Source organism: Pseudochaenichthys georgianus, chromosome 4, assembly GCF_902827115.2.
Source record: "Pseudochaenichthys georgianus chromosome 4, fPseGeo1.2, whole genome shotgun sequence".
Classification (NCBI taxonomy): Eukaryota; Metazoa; Chordata; class Actinopteri; order Perciformes; family Channichthyidae; genus Pseudochaenichthys; species Pseudochaenichthys georgianus.
The window spans coordinates 17645840-17664177 of NC_047506.1; the positions used below are offsets into that span (position 1 = coordinate 17645840).

General features: G+C 40.9%; 1 protein-coding gene across 1 annotated transcript; it reads left to right on the forward strand.

Annotated features, from left to right (window-relative positions):
• Positions 1 to 10700: 10700 nt before the first annotated feature.
• On the forward strand, positions 10701 to 17938 carry LOC139433732 (uncharacterized). The gene is made up of 4 exons (XM_071202977.1): positions 10701 to 10906; positions 16884 to 17019; positions 17387 to 17476; positions 17624 to 17938. The coding sequence occupies exons 1-4, from the start codon at positions 10701 to 10703 to the stop codon at positions 17936 to 17938; spliced, it is 747 nt and encodes a 248-aa protein (XP_071059078.1).
• Positions 17939 to 18338: the final 400 nt, after the last annotated feature.

Genomic DNA, 18338 nt, shown 5'->3' on the forward strand with positions numbered 1-18338 from the left:
GATAGACAAGCAGCAGAAATCCAGAAGTGGGTATTTGTATGACATCATAGATGGAGAATTAATGAAATCACACCCTTTTTTTACTTCCCGGCCTTCTGCTTTACAGATAATCCTTTACTCTGATGAAATTGAAATTTGTAACCCTCTAGGGTCTGTTGCTTCAAAAAATAAGTTGCTAATGTTCTATTATACATTGGGAAACATTAATCCTAAATATAGATCAAAACTAGCTGCTATTCGCCTACTCGCCATTGCACAGAAGAGTGAGCTCTCTGATTGTAGAGTTGATAGTATATTGGAAAGGTTGCAAGAGGATTTATTAATGCTTTACGACGGTGTTAAAATTCAAACTGGGAATGGTGAACGTGAAATATTTGGAGCATTAGTTTCAATATGTGGAGACACCCCAGCTCAGCATGTGTGGATTTAAAGAGGGTGTTGGTTTTGCTTATAGTAAATGCCGGCAGTGTGAATGTTCATTTGAGCACATGCAATCCCATTTTGATGAGGTTAACTTTGAGGAAAGGACAATAGAGAGACATGTCCGGCAGTGCAGTGACATTGAGAAGGCCAACACTGAGTTTCTCAGGAGAAGCTTAAAAACTACATACGGCATCAACAGAAGGAGCAAACTGGTAGATTTCCCAGCCTTTAACTTGATCCAACAAACACCCCAAGATATAATGCATATCATTCTTGAAGGCATTGCTCCACAAGAAATCAAGTGTGTGATAAAACATTTAGTTCTTTTAGGACAGCTAGACTTGGATGTTCTCAACACTGCATTAATTGGATTTCCCTACTCTCCACTTGATGTCAGGGATAAACCAAGCCCTATATCCTACAACACATTAGCTTCAAATGATAATAAGTTGAAGCAGTCTTCTGGTCAAATGATTGTTCTACTAAAAATACTGCCATTTCTAATTGATACAGTTAAAGGCAATGAATATTACACAATCATTCTTCAACTCATAGAGATTGTTCAAATTTTGTTTGCTCCTGTTATTGGTCTACAGACTATTAACAACTTGAAAACACTAATTGAACAGCATTTAAAGCATATGAAGAACATGTTCCCAGATAACAACATAACACCAAAACAACATTACTTGGTTCATATTCCATCCCAGATTAAACTACTTGGACCAATGGTCCGTCATATGTGCATGAGATTTGAATCAAAGCATTGCTTTTTCAAACAATGGGCCTCAAAACTAAATTTTAAAAATGCTAAAAAGTCTTTAATAAGGCATAACCAAATGTATGAATGTTGTCAAAATGTAAGTCTGTCTGAGCACCCAATTTTTTAAAGTGAGTGTTCACTGGGGCCCACATCTGAAATAGACGACATGTCATACTTAAAAGAAAAAATGAGGGCCTTTCTTGGACATGACCAAGTAAACCATGCTGTTTCTGTTAAATGGATCAATCTAAATGGCAACAAATATATACGGGATAAGTCATTACTTGTGAATACTGTTAATTCTAATAATTTACCAGTATTTGGACTTCTGAGAAATATCTATGTTATAAATTCATCATTATATTGTTTTGAGTTCCAACAACACAACACCATTTGTTATGATAAAGATTACATGGCATATAATATAGAGATACCAATCATGGCCGAAGCAACTGAACTGTTATGTTCTGAAAACTTAGTAGATTACACTGCATATTACAGTTTCAATCACAAAGATAAAGTCTATGTCCCTATAAAATATTATCTGGGAGATGTGGTTGGACTGCATAAAGAGTCATCTGATGTTTCATAAAAGGTATTCCTAGACACTTTAGTATTGCAATGACTTCTACTTGTCAGACAAGAGTGGAAACATGAGTGTTGATTTGGCTGGAAAATGTATAAAGCCGTGAAAAGAACCTAATTCTAAATGAAAATACAATCTGCTGTGTTTTCAAATGGGTCATTGGTAATTTGAAACAGTTTTCAATTTTGGTTATGTTAATTCTTCTACTTGTATTTTAGGTGTCTGTTGTGTATTCCACACCACAGTTGTCTCAATGGCAATGTGAAAAGTGAAGATGCAGCTCTCGACAATGAATACAAATATATACTGTATGTAAAATTGGTGTAATTTCATGAGATTCTTAAATTGAGAAGTTGTGTGATGATTTATTTCTTAAAAGAAGAAAAAAAAAATCTGTTCTATGCCCGGAATTTATGAAAACCAATGCTGCAGCTTGTTACTGGTTAAATCTATCTCAATATAAGATATCATTTCTTAATAAGAAAAAGTAAGATAGATTGTCTTAAAGTAAGAATACTTTTCTTAACCAAAAAATTCTTAACAAGATTATTTATCTTTTTAGATGAAAAATAAGACTTTTTTTCCCAGAAACAAGTTTTTTTTACTTTCTTAAAATTCCTTTTTTGCAGTGTATTAAATGTATAAGTAAACACAAAGTCAAATAAAGTGACAGACTAGGCCTGTGCAGTTGGTATCAGCTGTGCCCATCATGGGCTCCTCCATCAGGCCTGGTCTTCCTCGCTGAGGAAAGACCCTCAGTCCTCTCCACACCAACAGACTGGACATCCATCACACGGAGGTTTCTCCCTGAAGTCTCTGCTGCTCTCTGGACACCACGCTGTCTCAATCCGTCCACATTGAATATGAGAGGGGGAAAATGAAAATAATAAATGCTTTAGACAATAAAAAACATAAAGTTGACTGTTGAGTTGCTCAGTTTTTTTAGATTGTCAATACTATTACTGTATAACTAATATCTCAGGTTAAGAGGCACCTTCAAATAAAGATTGGTCTTTAAATACATGTTGTCTTTTGAATTGTTTGTCTAAAAACAAGGATCTAGAACTGGTACTTAGTTGTAATGATACAGTCTGGTTATTATGCTGTTTGGAGGAGGCCTCACAGGTAAGAGCACTAACTAGCTACCATCACATGTACCTTAGCTTGACTTAAATGTATTAAACGTATAGTTCAGTGATGGCAAAATATAAATAACTAATGTCATGCAAACATATTAATATTTGCTTGATTCCAGTGTTGAATTTAGCACAATTGCATACAAACGTTAAGGGGTTTTAAGATTCTGAAATATTATGCTAAAAACTCAATAACTTAGATTATTATTTATAGTTTTGCTGAATAGTTTCATGTCCGCTTACCTTAGAAACGTAAAATGCGACGGCAGTGTGCAGATGGGGAGCATGTTAGCTTAGCTTGGTAGCTTCAGCTAGCTCTGGAACTTCCAGCTCGGTGGCAGCAGGTCCCGCCTCGGCTCCGCCTCTTTGCCCTTATTTGGAGCAGGCTGGAACAGGCGGGAGTTGAACTCTGACGTCACTGTCGAGCCGTTAGTGGCCGACTCCGCCTACTAAGGGCTTAACGGCAACTCTGCAGAATCCTATGGGTGACGTCACGGACCCTATGTCCATTTATATATACAGTCTATGGTGTAAACCCAGAGATCAAAGGTGTCCATGGTGTCTGCTCTGATTGGATGATGTCACTCACGTGTGTGTGTGGCTCCAATCTGCCCAGCAACACCATGACAACCAACTGCAGCACTGAGTCCCATAAGAATGCATTGGGGATTATATCTGACAATTTTGCCACCTGTACAAAAACTATGGCTCTTATCAAAAAATGACCAGACCGTGAGCATCAGGGAACCCCCATGAACTGAAATATGTTTGTTTTTTTGGGTTTTGTGCGTAAAATGTGGAGATGGGAGCAGTTTGTCTAAAGTGTACTTCTCTCTGCTCTGAAGAAAGATCCAGAACAATTTAACATGGCAATCAATTGGGAGCTAGCTGGATTTTTTCTCTCTTCATGCCCTCAAGAGGCATTTTGTTTAATTTTTTTTCTTAATTTTTTTTATTTCCCAACCTAGGAGAGGTTTTCCTACGTTTTTCATGAAAAAATATGTCTGAGGAGTGTAGGGTTTGGGAATTATGGCTAGTTTAAAATATTTTGGGGGGAGAATTTCAGGCACTGCTGCACTCTGTTTTGAGATCAAAGTACTCTAAACTTAACGAGCTGCTCCATCCACTCTAATGTTAAAATCTGAAAAAGCCTCTCTAAGCTCCAAACTAAATTCAATATCTCAAAAAGTTCAAAAGATATCAAAAATCTGAATAGGAATCGAATAGCTGAAGGTCTTGTGATCATTTGAAAGTTGGAATGAAGTGTCTAGCTGAAAGTATGTCAAAGGAGTAGCATTTGGCGCAAGGTGTAGGAAAACAGGATTTGAAGACATCTCCCATTGACTTCAATGTTAAAAAAATTGTTTAAAAAGCTGAATATTTCAAAAAGTATAAAATATTTTGAAAATGTTGAAGGTTTCCCATCGATTCCTGAACAGGCTGAATAGTTTAATATTTGAATGGTTTCTGTAACTGAAAATAAGCTGAAGTTATGGAGAGCCAAAATATTGGCTGAAATAAGGGGAAGAATAAAGATTTGAAGAACTATAGTGGAATGCTGTAAACAGCATTCCCACTAACTAGAAAATGCATTTCATTACATTACATGTCACTTGTTAGACGCTTTTATCCAAAGCGACTTCCATACTCAATACTGTGGGGAATCCCCACAGCAGCAATTTTGGGTGAAGTGTCTTGCCCAGGGACACAACAACATGCTGACTGCAGTGGGGTTTGAACCTGTGACCCCCTGACACCAAGGCTCTATCCACTGCACCACACGCCATTCCTGCAGAAAATGCGTGCGAATGCTGTAAACTGTGAACATTTATGGCTGAATTTAGCTGAAAATGCAGAAAAAGCTGAATATGTTATTAGCTGAATGGTAGCTGCTTTTAGCTACAAAAATGCAGAAAAAGCTTAATATTTCAAAGAAAAGGTTTAAAAAAAGGTATAAACAACAACATGTATAGCCTTGATGTCCTGAAATAGCTGAATAATATAATAGTTGAATGGTTTCCGCAGCTGAAAATAGGCTGAAGGAGTTAAATATCAGATGTAAGTAGTAGTGAATGAATTTGTATTAAGATGAGAAAAGAAAGTAAAAAGGCATGGGAAAGCAGCAGAATATTTTGACTGTAAACTTTTGAACTAACTTGATGGTGAATTATCTGTCGCCATGGCAATGGCATTTGATGACACCCCATAATACGCTTAGATATGTTGATGGCTGCATCATTACCAAACCTGTGAAGTTTTGGGCCATTTCGAGCATTTTCACTGAAGTTATGAGAAAACCGTGTTTCATGGTGAGCATTGTGTTGCCATGGCAACAGCATTTGAAGACATCTCAAAACTGTCTTGTAGATCTCTTCATGGCTGCACTGTTGGCACACATGTGAAGTTTGAGCACTTTTTCAACATTTTCATAGGAATTATACATTACATTAGGAGGTTACATTACTCTCTCTCTTCTCTTGATCATTCATCATCATCGGTGTGTGTCTGTGTGTGTGTGTGTGTGTGTGTGTGTGTGTGTGTGTGTGTGTGTGTGTGTGTGTGTGTGTGTGTGAGTGTGTGTGTGTGTGTGTGTGTGTGTGTGTGTGTGTGTGTGTGTGTGTGTGTGTGTGTGTGTGTGTGTGTATGTGTGTGTGTGTGTGTGTGTGTGTGTGTGTGTGTGTGTGTGTGTGTGTGTGTGTGTGTGTGTGTGTGTGTGTGTGTGAGAGAGAGAGAGAGAGATAGAGTGTGTGTGTGTGTGTGTGTGTGTGTGTGTGTGTGTGTGTGTGTGTGTGTGTGTGTGTGTGTGTGTGTGTGTGTGTGTGTGTGTGTGTGTGTGTGTGTGTGTGTGTGTGTGTGTGTGTGTGTGTGTGTCTGTGTGTGAGAGAGAGAGTTTGTGTGTCTGTGTGAGAGAGAGAGAGTGTGTGTCTGTGTATGTGTCAGAGAGAGAGAGAGTGTGTGTGTGTGTGTGTGTGTGTGTGTGTGTGTGTGTGTGTGTGTGTGTGTGTGTGTGTGTGTGTGTGTGTGTGTGTGTGTGTGTGTGTGTGTGTGTGTGTGTGTGTGTGTGTGTGTGTGTGTGTGTGTGTGTGTGTGTGTGTGAGATTGTTTGCACTGAACACCTGGCTTTCAACTGTATGTACTGACCATTCTGTTCATTTTATTGACAATTTTAACTTTTTCTGGGACCGCAGACATCTTTTCAAGGCAAATGGAGTTTGCCTGAACAAGTCAGGAGTGAAATTGTTTATCTCTAACATATTCAACTGCCTGCATCATCAATCTGTTCCCTCTGCCAAGGACAAGCGGCAAGAGGAATCAAAACAGGAGAAAGATACAACACATCGCTCAGAAAACCCTGAAGAATTATCACTGCACCCGCCTGAGGAACGTTCTGATTATGGGAGACATATGAGACACACGGAGGAGTCTCCACCACCCGTCACCCCCCCCCCCCCCCCTGTCAACGCCTTTGAGGATACTCCGTTCACCCTTTCACCCTCGCCCACCCTCCTGGAGATCGTTGAACACATGAAGGAGATACAGAGGGTTGGCACCGATTCCTTCCTGGAGTTCAAAGACCAAACTAAGGCGATACGCAGGGCTGGCAGCATGTCCTTTACCCCCGCTCCTCAACGACGCCCACCAAAATCACTGCGGAGACGCGCACCATCTCCTCCGTCTTCATCACCGCGCCTACGTCAACCACCTCCCCACCCTGGCAGCATGTCCTCTACCCCCGCACCATCTCCCCCGTCTCCATCACCGTGCCTACGTCAACCACCTCCCCTCCCTTCAAGAAAGCATCTGCAGTCTCCGAAGCCTGATAAGAATGTGTGTGTACAAAACACAACAAACTCTCACTGATATCTGTGGAGTCCAGGCTCAAGGGCGTATGGCACTCTCAACTCTTTCCAGGACATGTTGGGGCCCTGCCTGCCAGTAGCTTTGCCGATATCTGTGTTGATAGGTAATAGATTAAGAGCGGTGAATCATCTTAGAAACAGGAAGCGCCCAAACATTTGTGTGAGTTTATCTAATTTAGCAGTGATTCCATGTCAGCCACAGCTTGTTACAATAAACATGACTGATAGTGTGTTTAACAAACTTAAACTAGCTTTATTAAATGTCAGGTCTTTGGCAGGAAAAACATTTTTAATCAATGATTTTATCACTGAGCACAATCTCGATTTTATGTTTTTAACAGAAACTTGGATTGAACAAAATAACAGTGCAGCTGTTCTTATCGAATCAACCCCTCCCAACTTTAGTTTTATGAGTCAGGAAAGAATGCATAAGAAAGGGGGTGGAGTTGCTATTCTGTTCAATGATTCCCTTCAATGCAGGAAGACATCGTATTACATTACATTACATTGCATTTAGCTGACGCTTTTATCCAAAGCGACTTACAACAAGTACATTCGACCAGGAAGACACAACCTTGAAGAAAACAGAATCATATAAGTACATCAGGTTTCATAGAGCCAAGTATTTCAAGTGCTACTCAACTGGCTATAGATAAGCCAATCCTTTATTAGTATATAAGTGCTCTGTTAGCAGTTCTTTGTTAGTAATGCTATCGCTCGAGGTGGAGTCGAAAGAGATGAGTCTTCAGTCTGCGCCGGAAGGTGTGTAAGCTTTCTGCTGTCCTGATGTCAATGGGGAGCTCATTCCACCATTTTGGAGCCAGGATAGCAAACCCACGTGTTTTTGCTGATGGGAACTTGGGTCCCCCTCGCAGCGAGGGTGCAGCGAGTCGTTTGGCTGATGCAGAGCATAGAGCACATGCTGGGGTGTACAGTTTAACCATGTCCTGGATGTAGGAAGGGCCAGATCCATTTGCAGCATGGTACGCAAGTACCAGTGTCTTGAAGTGAATTCTAGCAGTTACCGGAAGCCAATGAAGGGAGCGGAGGAGCGGCGTGGTGTGGGAAAATGTAGGAAGGTTGAAGACCAGACGAGCCGCTGCATTCTGGATGAGCTGCAGAGGTCGGATGGCACATGCAGGTAGACCAGCCAGGAGGGAGTTGCAGTAGTCTAGGCGTGGGGTGACGAAAGCCTGGACCAGAAGCTGCGTCGCTTTCTGGGTCAGCTGGGGACGTATCTTCCTGATGTTGTAAAGCGTGTATCTGCAGCAACGGGTTGTAGCAGCGATGTTTGCAGTGAAGGACAGGTTGTTATCTAGGATCACACCCAGATGCCTTGCAGTCTGGGTCGGGGAAACAACAGAGGTGCCGATGTTGATGGTCAGGTCAAGACTGGGACAATCTTTTCCCGGAAGGAAAAGCAGTTCAGTTTTGTCAAGGTTGAGCTTGAGATGATGAGCGGACATCCACTGAGAGATGTCAGCTAAACAAGCAGAGATGCGTGCGATGACCTGGGTCTCTGAGCGGGGAAAGGACAGAATTAATTGGGTGTCGTCAGCGTAGCAGTGGTATGAAAAACCATGCGGGCTAATGACAGATCCGAGCGAGTTTGTGTACAGGGAGAAGAGGAGAGGACCAAGAACAGAGCCCTGAGGTACCCCTGTAGTTAATTGACAAGGGTCGGACTCGGACCCTCTCCAAGTTACCCTGTAGGTACGGTCTTTGAGGTATGAGGTGAGGAGGGAAAGTGCAGAGCCTGAAACTCCAAGTTCTTGGAGAGTGCGAAGGAGGATCTGATGGTTCACTGTGTCGAATGCAGCAGACAGGTCCAACAGGATGATGACAGAGGAGAGGGAGGCTGTTTTAGCAGTGTGCAGTTCATCAGTGACAGCAATGAGAGCAGTTTATGTGGAGTGACCTGCCTTGAAACCAGACTGGTGCGGATCCAGAAGGTTGTTCTGATGGAGATAACAGGAGAGTTGTTTAAAGACAGCACGTTCAAGTGTTTTAGACAGGAACGGGAGGAGAGAGACAGGCCTGTAGTTTATAACATCAGACGGGTTGAGAGTGGGTTTCTTTAGGAGAGGGTTTACTCTTGCCTCCTTGAGACTGTTTGGAAAGTGACCAGAAGTTAGGGAAGTGTTGATGAAATGGGTGAGAAACGGTAGAATATCAGGAGCGATAGTCTGAAGGAGGTTTGAAGGGATAGGGTCCAAAGGACAGGTGGTAGGGCGGGCAGAGGTAATGAGGGTATGGAAACTTTGATTATTTTGAATATGTGGCCCTTCAGCTGAAATGCTCCTCTCGAGCTCTGTTCCTAAATATCTATAGACCACCCAAATACTGTGCAAGCTTTTTTGATGACTTTACTGAACTGCTGTCAAAAGTGTGTATTGACTTTGACCGTCTAGTCATTGTTGGTGATTTTAACATCCATGTTGACAACCCCCAGGACAGAGGGGCTAAAGAACTGTTTTGTGTTCTTGATAGCTATGGACTGACTCAGCATGTGACGGAGCCCACGCACAATAAGGGGCACACTCTGGACTTAATTATCTCAAAGGGTCTGAATATCTCTAAGGTTGTGGTGACTGATGTTGCACTGTCTGACCATTCCTGTGTTTTCTTTGAGAGCTCTATTTCTGTTCACACAAATGTTCAAAAAGAGGTAACCACAAAGCGATATTTAACTGAAAATACTCGGGAAATGTTTACTCAGAATTTTTCTACCACACTTGCCCCTGCTAACATCTCAGTAAATGAGCTAGTAGATCATTTTAATTCAAAAATTAAAAATGTTATAGATACAATTGCTTCAATTAAGGTAAAGGAAGTGACTGGGAAGAAAATATCTCCATGGAGAAAGGCCATGACCGTGAAAACATAAAAAAGAGAATGTCGAAAAGCTGAACGCAGGTGGCGAAAAACAAATCTCCAGGTTCACTTTGACATTTATAAAGAGACTTGGCCTTTATAATTTGGAATTGAAAAACGCACGACAATCGTTCTTCTCTGACATCATTACCAAAAACAAAAACAACGCACATGCCTTGTTTGCTACCGTCGACAGACTAATTAACCCCCCAGTGTCAGTAGCCTCTGCATTTCTATCCACCAGGGCGTGCAATGATTTTGCCTCCTTTTTCACTGACAAAATTCAGAAAATCAGACAAGCAGTCAGTGCCTCTGCATCAGGAACAGCAAATGTGTTGTCTCTGTGTCCACTTAACATCAATTCAGAAATCATGACACAATTCCATCAGATTAATGATAAAGACCTAGAGGACATTATACAACTTCTGAAATCCTCCTCCTGCTGCCTTGATATTATTCCAACAGGATTTTTCAAAGATGTTTTGCCTTGCATGGCCTCAGAACTACTTCATATAGTAAACAAATCTCTTCACTCAGGTATTTTTCCACAGGCCCTGAAAACTGCAGTCATTAAACCGCTCTTAAAAAAGAATAATCTAGATGCTTCAGTAATGAACAATTACAGGCCCATATCAAACCTCCCATTTCTAGGTAAAATCATTGAAAAAGTTGTTTTTCAACAGTTGAGTAATTTCTTTCATTTAAATAACTGTTTCGATGTGTTCCAGTCAGGCTTTTGTCCAAACCACAGCACTGAGACTGCTCTTGTAATGGTCTTTAATGACATCCACTTAAACACAGACAGTGGCAGAACTTCAGTGTTAGTAATATTAGATCTCAGTGCTGCGTTTGACACTGTTGACCACAGCATATTACTAGACCGACTGGAAAACTGGGTGGGACTTGACGTAAGTGTTTAGCGGGGTTTACTAACTCCCCCTCGATTCTATTGGCTCTAAAGTTTCAAAAAAGGTGTCAATCACCCAAATCGACCAATGGGTTCCAGAGATAGGATCCTGCGTAGTATGAATAATGCCAGCAGTGGCTGCTTTGCGCACATGACACAGCACCGCCAGCCGCACAACCAGCACAGCACAGCACCGCACAGCACAGCACAGCACCGCACAGCACAGCACAGCACAGCACAGCACAGCACAGCACAGCACAGCACAGCACAGCACAGCACAGCACAGCAGCAACGAACACAGCGAACAGAGAACACAGAGACAACAGCAGGCAATCCTGATTATGAACTTCAGGAAAGGTATGTACTCTCACTGTTTGTATCTATTAGTTGTGTATTTGGTGTAATCTATAGTAATTCCACACTCACAAAATACAAAATGGCTTTGTTGTTGTTGCGTTATCTTTCCGTGAGAAACTAAAACAATGGCAACATCATGTTGGTGAACGTATAAATAAATTAATTGTATTTTGTGACTATAACACGGCAGTATATAAATAAAGCTGTATTGTATATCAACCCAGTATATATATATATATATATATATATATATATATATACTGTTAATCCACACATGCCAAATGGATGCTGTTTTGTAGTTCTACAGACGTTGACTATTAGCAGTTTAAGAGTTTATAAATAAAGCTGTATTGTATATCAGTCTATATATATACAGTATACTGTATATATATATATATATATATATATATACAGTATACTGTGGATAATTGAAGATTGTATCACCTGATATATAAGAAGTGTTACGTTTGAATGGCAGAAAGTCTTGTTGCAATTTCCAGATATTGAGGGAGGCCCCTTGAGTTTCCCTGTTAATTATCAATAGTTTGTGCAAATAACAGGGGAAGCCAAAGGGGGATTTTCCTCAGATTTAAGGCAGTTACATTCTTGTAGTTAATGATGCATGTCAAGCAGACCTATAAAAAGGCCTTGAGAATTGGGTCACACAATTAAGGTCTGAATAAAATGTATGTATTAATTGTGCTGAGCAATGCCTGTGGTTGTATTCTATTGACTTATCTGCTGTATTCTTTCATGTGTGGGTAAAATTGCTACAACATTGTGGAGTAGTTAGCTTAAACATGTTTTATTACTCTGCATAAAGGGGGGGTGCAGTTATGCAGGACAGGAGGCTAGGTGGGGGAAGGGACCTTCTTGATAAGATCTCCAACATGTCAGGGAAGTCTACATCTCTTGAATAGTAGATGTGTGTTTAATTACTTTGTATTAATAATAGCAGTCTGTGTAACCAGACGCTGAAAATATGAGAAATTAAACCATTGTATTGGGAGTAAGATATGAGCAAGGGAATATTCTTTAGACACAACTCAAGTCTCTGGAATGTTGTAGAAAGTGTGTGTGTGAAAGTAATGTGTGATAACGGACGCCAGATGTGTTTTGCTTCAAACTAAGAGACTGTTTCCGGATCATCTCGGCTGGCGCGCACTGATACGCTACGAAAGCCCATCGTTTGTATATGGGCCAATAGATGACCTGTATGGGAGGACCATGCACACAGCTCCTCCTGTTGTTTTTACAATATCTCCTGTTGAGTCCTTGTGTCCGGTCTCTCTTCCTCCGGCTGACAAGACAAGTAAGTTAGATCTCCCGGCGGGAGGAACAAGAGTCTGGAGTAAGTAATCTGGATTACTTCGTGATGTTGTGTTATTGTATATTTTGCCATTAAATCAGCATATTTGTTATAACCTTATCAATGGTTGTTGTGAATTCTTCCTCTGTTAATCTGACCCATTCACAAAAGGACGCGCGGAGGCAGAGGGGGGCCTTAGAGCCCCCGCCAAAGAATGACGTCTGCTACAACAATTCACAGATATATATATATATATATACACACACATATATATATATATATATACACACACATATATATATATATATATATATTAGGGCTGTCAGTCGATTAAAATATTTAATCACGATTATTCGCATGATTGTCCATAGTTAATCGTGATTAATCGCACATTTTTGATCTGTTCTAAATGTACCTTAGAGGAATATTTTTCAAGTTTGTAATACTCTTATCAACATATGAGTGGACAAATATGCTTTATGCTAATGTTTATTATCATTTGAACAATGACAAATATTCTCATGAATATTAAACACAACAACCTCTGAACATTACAAATATTCGCCTCAATTCAACCTGGAACCTCTCTCAATCAATAATACAATAGAAATTGTGTGTGTGTTTGTGTGTGTGTGTGTGTGTGTGTGTGTGTGTGTGTGTGTGTGTGTGTGTGTGTGTGTGTGTGTGTGTGTGTGTGTGCGCGCGCGTGCGTTGGAGCTATGTGCAACTCAAGGCATACACTGTTAAAAAGGATATTGGTTTTTAGTCAGATGGGCAAATGTTATCATGCTGAGTGAACCCACTGCCCATTACAACTCATTAAGACGAGTTACAAAAACTTCAATTTGAAAAATATTTGTAAACTCAGAATAATCCGTTGCATTAAATTGATAACATGAGTCAGCCTCAGCATTGTATGTAACACGCATGCACCCGCAATATGACGTCACACGCAGTGTCCCAAAACTGAAATGAATTTGAAATCCGAGTTGGCTGCCATCTTTCTTCCTCGCTCAGAGCCCGGACTGGAGTTATCAAGTAAGTACATTCAAATGTAATCTAGTTCATCAGCAGACAATGCAAATTAATCCTCTAACGTTAGTCTCTGTCTCAGACTGACTGTCGCCACACCTTTTGATGCATATTTCATATTTAACGTTAGTTAGTTTTAGGAAAAACGTTAGCATGTTAGCGAGCTAGCTAGCTAGCAGTAGGTTGGAAATTAAGAGCTGCCCGAGTGAAATAGCGAGTATATAGTGTAAAGCAAAGGAGGGTTGAATGAGTTGAATGTTGATGAGACAAATTCGGACCATCTAGATTTAACAACAGATGATTACATAGAGCAGGGGTCGGCAACAGGCAGACCGCGGTCCGGACCCAGACGCCGACCTATACGGACCCGGAGCTATAATCAATACATTAATAGGGGATTTTTCGGCGCCTCCCACTTTTGTAACGCTGATTTGGTTGACTTGTGTAATTCGTGGAGAACCGAAGAGTTTTCGTTTTGGGGGTGGGGGGGGGGAGTCAGTCCGACAGACGGACAACTTCTCACTTCAAAAAAGAAGAAGAAATCTAGACCGCAAAAATAAGTAAACAAGCGAGTACCTGTTTTTCCTGGCCAAGGACAGGTTCATGAACACAACACGAGCGTAACGTGTCTTCACGTGGTATATGTCTCATCTGAAAGGAGAGCACCGGAACGCCGCTCCAGCCCTTAAAGGGAAATGGAAACACTTTTCAAACTGCTTTCCATGCGACAATATTACCATTAGGAAATGTATTTATCTAGTCTATTTCCAATGTAAACGATCGAGATACGCGAATTTACTTTTTGAAATACGTGCCTAATGACCATGGGCGCTTCCATTGCTCCGGGACTTTTCCAGTGACGTCACTGACTGGCTTCCTGGGCCAAAGCTCAATAACAAACAACATGGCGTGCAATGCACCAGTAGTTTACATTACAAGAAAACGGTCGTCGTCAGGAGTTTATTGTATTGCCCCAGGCTGCACAAATGGATTTTATACAAAGAAGGAAGAAGTACATTTCCATAGGCTGCCACTAAAGGATGAGAAGCTGCTCAAAGTCCAGTCTGGATGCCTGGTTCAATACAAAACATTGGATTTGAAGCCAGGATCTGTTCCCACAATATTCGATTTCTCAACGTATGCAGTCGGGAACACCGACCGTCCCAGCACGTCGGCCGCGCAAGACAATGACAGTGTCAACAAACGTGAAGTTTGAGCCACCAAACGAGTTGCTTCAGCAGGTAAATATTGCAGCACTACCAGATTACTAGCTCACACATGTATTTACTGACACAGTGTGACCTTATTAATTAACGCAATCGCGTCCAAACTAAATGGTAGCTATTATTATGACGCACAATAGAGAATTGGGGGTGTTCTATAGCTCAACTAATTAAACTGGCATACACACGCTCATCTGTCGAAAACAGCCCTAAAAAGGCTAGTATTGCTATCAATGGATGGTATTGCAGGACCCAGAGCGCACGGAGCACAAAGCGGACAGCAGATAACGGAATTGCAGTTGTATTGCTTATAGATTATCAGAACATTTCAAAGGGGACACAGCCCCATTGGATATTAACCTATGGATTAACTACATCATCGTTTTTATCGTTGTAATGCCATTGAAGACCAGTTTAGACCAGACAATGAGGAAGGTAAGCCGTTAGCCTGGCGTATGTTAGTACCTAGCGCCACTTGTTTTGATGTACGTTTTTGTGGATAACCTCGCGAGTTTGTATCTTTCAGTGTTGAGATGGGCACCGTTAGATTCTGTGTCTCCTTGCGATCATAAACGATGTGTTGGATGTGCGGCTAGGATAAGTAATAAGGGAGCTAGGAGTGATTTTCGGTGCAGTAATAGGTTAGCATTTTCGCTCGGGGCTAATTCAGAGGCTCACTGTTAGCATTGTGTTTTTTTAATTTTTTTATTCCGGATCATATGCCACTCTATTCGACCGAATCGGTTCATAAGCATAGGCCATGGGATGCCTGGTAACTGTAGATGCTTCCACATCAATGTCATCTCCCGACGAATAGTCAAATTCATCGTTCAAAACGTCGATCTCATTGCAAAATTCCTACATCGCTGCCATATCTGCTACGTTGTGTTGACTTCTGGTGGAGCGAAAACACAGCCAGTGACGTCACCATTTGGGACTCCCCTAATGGCGGCGGCCTGGTCCCGGAATTCCCCACCCGGCCGGCGGATAATTAATTTTCTTTTGGCGAGTAATATCATATACAATAAATATTACGATCAATATCCATTGTAAAATGAATAAACTACCGGAATATTATAACTGTAATTGGTGTTTCCTTTCCCCTTTAAAATATTGCAGTACCCATAAGTAGCCGTACACACCGCAGTGTTTGCGTGGCTGTGTCTTTAGTTGTAAGCACAGTGGCGATCTGTTGTTGTTAGCATCTGGTTAGCTAGCTATGCTAACGCATTTAAAGAGCTTTTCTACAACCAGGTGGAAGAGAGCTATCTCCTGAGAGGCTCACATAACCTCAGCTCAGTGAGGTTAAGGCACACCTTGATATGATCATTATAGTTATTAATGAGACTAAATGAAAAACAGGTATAAAATACTATATGACAGCAACAAAAAAGTTGTTAACAATAACAAGAATAGAGTTTAAAAGGGGAGTGATTTGTAAAATATCCTAAAAGGAAAATATGCTACAGTTCTGTTTCATATGGGTGTTGAGAGATGTATCCATAGATCTCTTAATGTTGCTCTCAAAGTGCACCACATTGATGCATTTAACTTCAATATTTAAACATTACACATATCCACAGTATTTAAGTAATGTTAATTTACAATAAATATTGTTGTTTTTGTACTTTCTTTATTTGATTGGCAGTCAGTTGTTGATTACATGCAGACGTTGATAAAGCTGCAGGTCACTTCAATATATATCATACTAATTCATGAAGCAACTTAGACATTTTGATGTTCCGGACCTTTGCATGGGGAGATTTTCTCTAACTGGACCTCGTTGCATTTTAGTTGAAGACCCCTGACATAGAGGATCAAGACCTGCATGATTTGTTTCAACAGAAAGTTGCATCTTTCTTACTGCGTATGCAAACGATTTTGCATGTGTCTAAGACAAAAACCCAGGAAATTATAAACGAGCTATGTAGTATTAGCTCAGCTGTGGAAGAGTGCACACCACAAATAATTGGAAGTGTACTGATCAACCACAATTGTGCAGTAAATAGTGCAGTCTCCACTGCTATAACAGAGATAGTTAAAAAAGCAAACCCCCTAAGTTTCTTGTCAAAGGGCGGACCTTTTGGCTCTGAATACAAAAGAGAAACTTTTTACAAGAATAATTTTAAAGTGATTAAGCCGATTGAATATGTTTTAGATGCATCTTCCAGACGTACATTTGTTTATATTCCAATTCTGAAAGTCTTGACAGAGCTGTTAAATCGTAATAATGTTCTTCTATTTCATGTATTGCATGTTCAACATTTGTATATGGTTTGACATATATATGCTTGTGCAATACCAAATATTGCATCTGGGCAGCTTGTGAAATGTGAAAACGTAGGTCACTTTTAACTTGGACTAAAATGATGTAATGTCACTTCTTCATATAGATCGTCAAGGGATTTACCAGGCTGATGTCGATGGACCTCAATTCGCTCTATGAGGGTCTGGACAGCCACCTGCAGAAATTCCTTCAGTTGTTCAGGTCAAAGCGCTTTGAGGGGATCAAAGAAATTACATCCTTAATGGAGAGCCTCGACAAGGATGTAAGTACAGTTCTTTACTTTAAAGTACTTTGAGGCAATAGAGCTGCCTTTCCACATTCATTCATGTGTTCTCGTGTAAACTCAATGTAATTGTTACGACGGGATACAGGGGAAGGACCCAAAAGCAGGCGCCTGATGCAGTTCAATGATTTAATAAACAACATGGTGGTACAAAGGCTTAAGGGATAGTGAGGCAGGCAAGGGTCAGAGAAGGCAGGCCACACACGGACACGGACACACGGAATATGAAGGAATCTATTCAGTTAGCTGTGAACGTAGTGCAAATAACCAGAATGCCTTGTGGAGTGAGGGGGTCATATAATTATGATAGCAACGAGCAATATTAATTTATCATGTGTTTTGGCAGGCATCGAACCAAAGGAAAAGGGCAGCAGTGTTGCAGGGCCTACCATGGTACATGAGGGAGAATCCTTCAACTATCATGAAGATGTGTGAGGTAAGCGCTGAAATGTCGTTCAAGATGATACAAAAAACGAGTTCACAGGGTTACACTAGTCGTTTCAGGCGTCGTCTGTGTATGCACATATGCCAAAGCATCTCTAAAGCACTTTCGTTGTTGTTTTTTGTTTCTTTTTGCATGAAGCCAACGGATCCTGAAGAGGACGTCATCAAGGGAATGGTGATTGGAGTCCTTTTAGTCGTTGAAGATGTGAAGGAACCTCTTCCAGCTTCCTACAACGATGTCGCCCTCGTGATCGAGGAAAGGATAGTCATACGTGACCTTGGTGATGTACCCAATGCTTTTGTGAACCTGATGGGATTGCAGTACATGTTGAACCTTGACTATCCAAAAGACTTGAAATACATCTTTGAGGTGATTCAGCGCCTGTTCATGGGAATTGGGTTGGACTCGTGCACTCCCTGGGTCCACTCTCTGAAGAATATATTGCTCAGTTAGAGAGATGGCCTAGGAAGATGTCTCTGCATCCGTCCCAAATGATGCATTTTCATTTTTTGTCCACTGTTTCATTTGTCCACTGTTCCAAGAGGAAAACAAATGTATAGCCCCTCTGTGGGTCACACCAGTTTATTTGGTTTTCATTTTCTATTGCTCTATTTTGAGGAAGTGTCAGAGAGACACTAGTGTGTATTTTATGTTGTACAGCAACCATGAACAGAGTGGATATTTCAGTACTGTTAGAATGTTTTAATGTTCTGACTGACAGTTAAGTTAAGAGAGATACAATTTTCTATGCATTTTACTGCAGCAACCCTGAACACTTACTCTGTTTAACAAGTCACTCAATTACAGTTGTATCTATAGTGTAATTTCAGTTTTTGAGCAGCCAGAGCAAAAA